The sequence below is a fragment of the Tupaia chinensis genome, unplaced genomic scaffold (genome assembly GCF_000334495.1).
Source record: "Tupaia chinensis unplaced genomic scaffold, TupChi_1.0 Scaffold000450_1, whole genome shotgun sequence".
NCBI classification, from domain to species: domain Eukaryota; kingdom Metazoa; phylum Chordata; class Mammalia; order Scandentia; family Tupaiidae; genus Tupaia; species Tupaia belangeri.
The window spans coordinates 140,087-143,090 of NW_006159956.1; the positions used below are offsets into that span (position 1 = coordinate 140,087).

Below are 3,004 nucleotides of genomic sequence, written 5' to 3' on the forward strand. Positions count from 1 at the left end.
GGCTGCAGCCGACCCCATCCGCTGAGCCCCAGTCTCCTCCAGCCTCCTCCCTGCTCTGGACAAAAGACTAGGGGCTTGAGGGAGGGCAGGAGAGGAGGCAGAGGGGTGGACACAATGGCCTTCAATGCAGAGGGGGGCCAGGGGTGTGGCTCCCCAGGGCTGAAGCAGGGCAGGCCTGTTCAGGACTGCAGCTCACAGGCCCTCCCCTGGTGGGCAGGGACACCCCCACTGCAGTTCCCACCCTGTCCCCCTGGGTACCTGGAAGGCAGCTCATTCAGAGAGTTCATGGGGTTCAAGGGGTTCATGGGGTTCACAGACACCTCCTCCAGAGGCTTCACATAGGCCTCAGGGAACCAGCCACCCCTGCGGGGCAGAAGCAGAGGGTCTCTTAGCAAGAAGGAGTAACAAAGACCCAAAGCAATTCCGGGGGCAGACCATCACTGCACTGCGGCTGCTGCTGGCCCGGCTCTCTGCCAAAGGGAGGTCTCCCCGCTCCCCTGCAGTCAAGGCCTGCCGAGTCCCCCCCCCACCCGCCGCTCCAACCTCATGTCCCACCAAGGGCTGGGGCACTTGGGGAGGAAGCACAGGGCCGAGAAGAAAAGCAATCTGTCCAAGGATGAAGCAACTGGTCTACCCCCTGCTCACCGAGCGCCCTGAGCCAGCACACAGGGACCCCCGCCCCCTGCTCACTGAGCACCCCCCAGCCAGCACACAGGGAACCCCACCCCTACTCACTGAGCACCCCTCAGCCAGCACACAGGGAACCCACTCTCTGCTCATTGAGCACCCCCCCCCAGTCAGCACACAGGGAACCCACCCTCTGCTCTCGGAGTGCCTCCCCCCTAGCCAGCACACAGGGAACACCATCCCCTGCTCACTGAGCACCACCTAGCCAGCATACAGGGAACCCCACCCCTACTAACTGAGCACCACCCAGCCAGCACACAGGGAACCCACCCTCTGCTCACTGAGCACCTCCCAGCCTGCACACAGGGAACCCACCCTCTGCTTACTGAGTGCCTCCCCGCTAGCCAGCACACAGGGAACCCACCCTCTGCTCACTGAGTGCCTCCCCGCTAGCCAGCACACAGGGAACCCCATCCTCTGCTCACTGAGCACCCCGCTAGCCAGCACACAGGGAACCCACCCTCTGCTCACTGAGCGCTCCCAAGTCAGCACACAGGGAGCAAGGACAGCTTCTCCCCCTGGATCCTGGAAATAGATTACAGACACCAGCCCAGGGCGATAGCAGGCCGTGCAGAGAGGGCCCCAGGCAGGTGTCGGACCCCAAATCCAGCGCTCCTTCCTCCTCAGCCCAGCCGCTCCCCTTCACCCCAGGCCCTCTGGCCCGAGGACCCCTGCACCCACAGCGCGGTGTCTGCGCCCGCTCCATGAGGCCTCCACTCAGCGCCTGCCCCGGGCATCTGCCTGGGCTGCGGGCTCCGGGCTCCTTGTGCGCGCTGAGAGCTCAGCTGCTGCGGAGGGAAAGACCAGCCCAGCGCTCCCGGACCTCAGCGCTCCCTGTTCTCAGCACTCCACGGAGCGAATACGCCCAAAGACAGCCTCACCTACAGAACGGGACCTCACGCTGCAGCACGCCCGCTTCCTGTCCTCCTGCTTCACCACCCAGTGCCCGCTGACGGTCACCCTCGGCATCCCTGCCCCTGCTAGGAGTCCCAGGCACATGGACTGACAGCATCTGTCTAGAAGGTCCCTAGGAAGCGTGTGACACACCTGTCGTCTGGTGCAGGTCTGCAGAGTGGGCACGCCAGGGGCCAGCATTCCTGGCACTCGCGTCCTCAGTCCTCTCTCTACCCAGACCCCATCCTGTCCCTGGCCACATGGTCACCTGCCGTACCTTTGCATCTGACCACAAGCCCTCCATGCATCACAACCGCTGGTCAGCCGTCCAATAGGCATCCACCAATTCGCCCAACCCCCTCACTCACCCAGCCATCAGCCCAGGCACACAGCCCCCCAGCTGCCCATCGGTCTACTGCCTGCATCCCAATCCACGCATCCTCCTATGCCCCCAAACACCCCGTCAACCCCCAGGCACCCGTCCATCCACCCACCCATGTGGCCACTGCTCGTACAGCACACCTTCTGCCCGCCAGGCACTAACCCACAAGACCACGTACCATCCATGATTTGGCACGGGCCGCCGCCAGGCCCCTGTTCACTCACACCCTGCTCGCTCCTCCCTTGCGGCATGACTGGGAGTGGGCACTGCTCTTCTGCCACGCAGCCCCGGGGCACTGCCAGCCCCTCCGGCAAGCTCCCACTCCCCCCTTCTCCTGCAGGACACAGTGGGCTCTGCACACCCCTCTGTGGCTGCCAGCTGGCTCTCCTCCAGGCTCCCTGACAACCACAGAGGACTACCTCCCCGCTGCCACCTCCACCGGGCAGCAGACAGGATTTCCGCTGCATGACCAAGGAGGGACACACACGACAGCCCTGGCTCCCTGTCCACACCCACGTCAGCCCCACAGCAGACTCAGGTCCAGAGGGGAACCACCCCTCCTCGACGCCAGGCTCCAGCAGGGTTTCTGTCATTGCACACTTTGGAGAGAACCACCCACCCTACCCTCTACCACTTCTCAAGGACCAGCACCCCGAGCTGGGTAGGGAGGCTTTTCCGATGGGGAAACAGGCAGGCAGCGGCGTGGCCAGCGAGAAGAGGGGAGATCTGTCCGAGGCCCGAGTCAGGGTCCATATTTCTGGTGCCATCTTTTTCCCGGCCTGGAGGTCTCCATGTGAGACGTCCCACGCCCCCACGCCCCCCCCAGGCGCCCACTCACGTGGATGAGCCCTCCAGCTTGCCGTAGAGCCAGCCGTTCTGCGCCTCGGGCACCAGCACCTCCACGACGTCTCCGGCCGAGAAGCGCAGCAGCGTGTGGTTGGCGCCCTCGGAGTGGGAGACCAGCGCGCGGACTCTGCGGGCCCCGCCCGGGCGCTCGCCGAAGGAGTTGGAGCGCGAGCGCGGGGGGTCCCCACGGCTGCC

General features: G+C 65.1%; 1 protein-coding gene across 1 annotated transcript in view; it reads right to left on the reverse strand.

Annotated features, from left to right (window-relative positions):
• Nucleotides 1-3,004, reverse strand: part of BAIAP2L2 (BAR/IMD domain containing adaptor protein 2 like 2) — a 35,731-nt gene that overhangs the window by 1,725 nt on the left and 31,002 nt on the right. The window contains exons 10-11 of the mRNA XM_027774512.1: nucleotides 2,802-2,999; nucleotides 259-363 (exon numbers count right to left, since the gene is read on the reverse strand). Of these exons, the coding sequence (XP_027630313.1) occupies nucleotides 259-363; nucleotides 2,802-2,999 (303 nt within the window). The remainder of the gene's footprint in view (nucleotides 1-258; nucleotides 364-2,801; nucleotides 3,000-3,004) is intronic.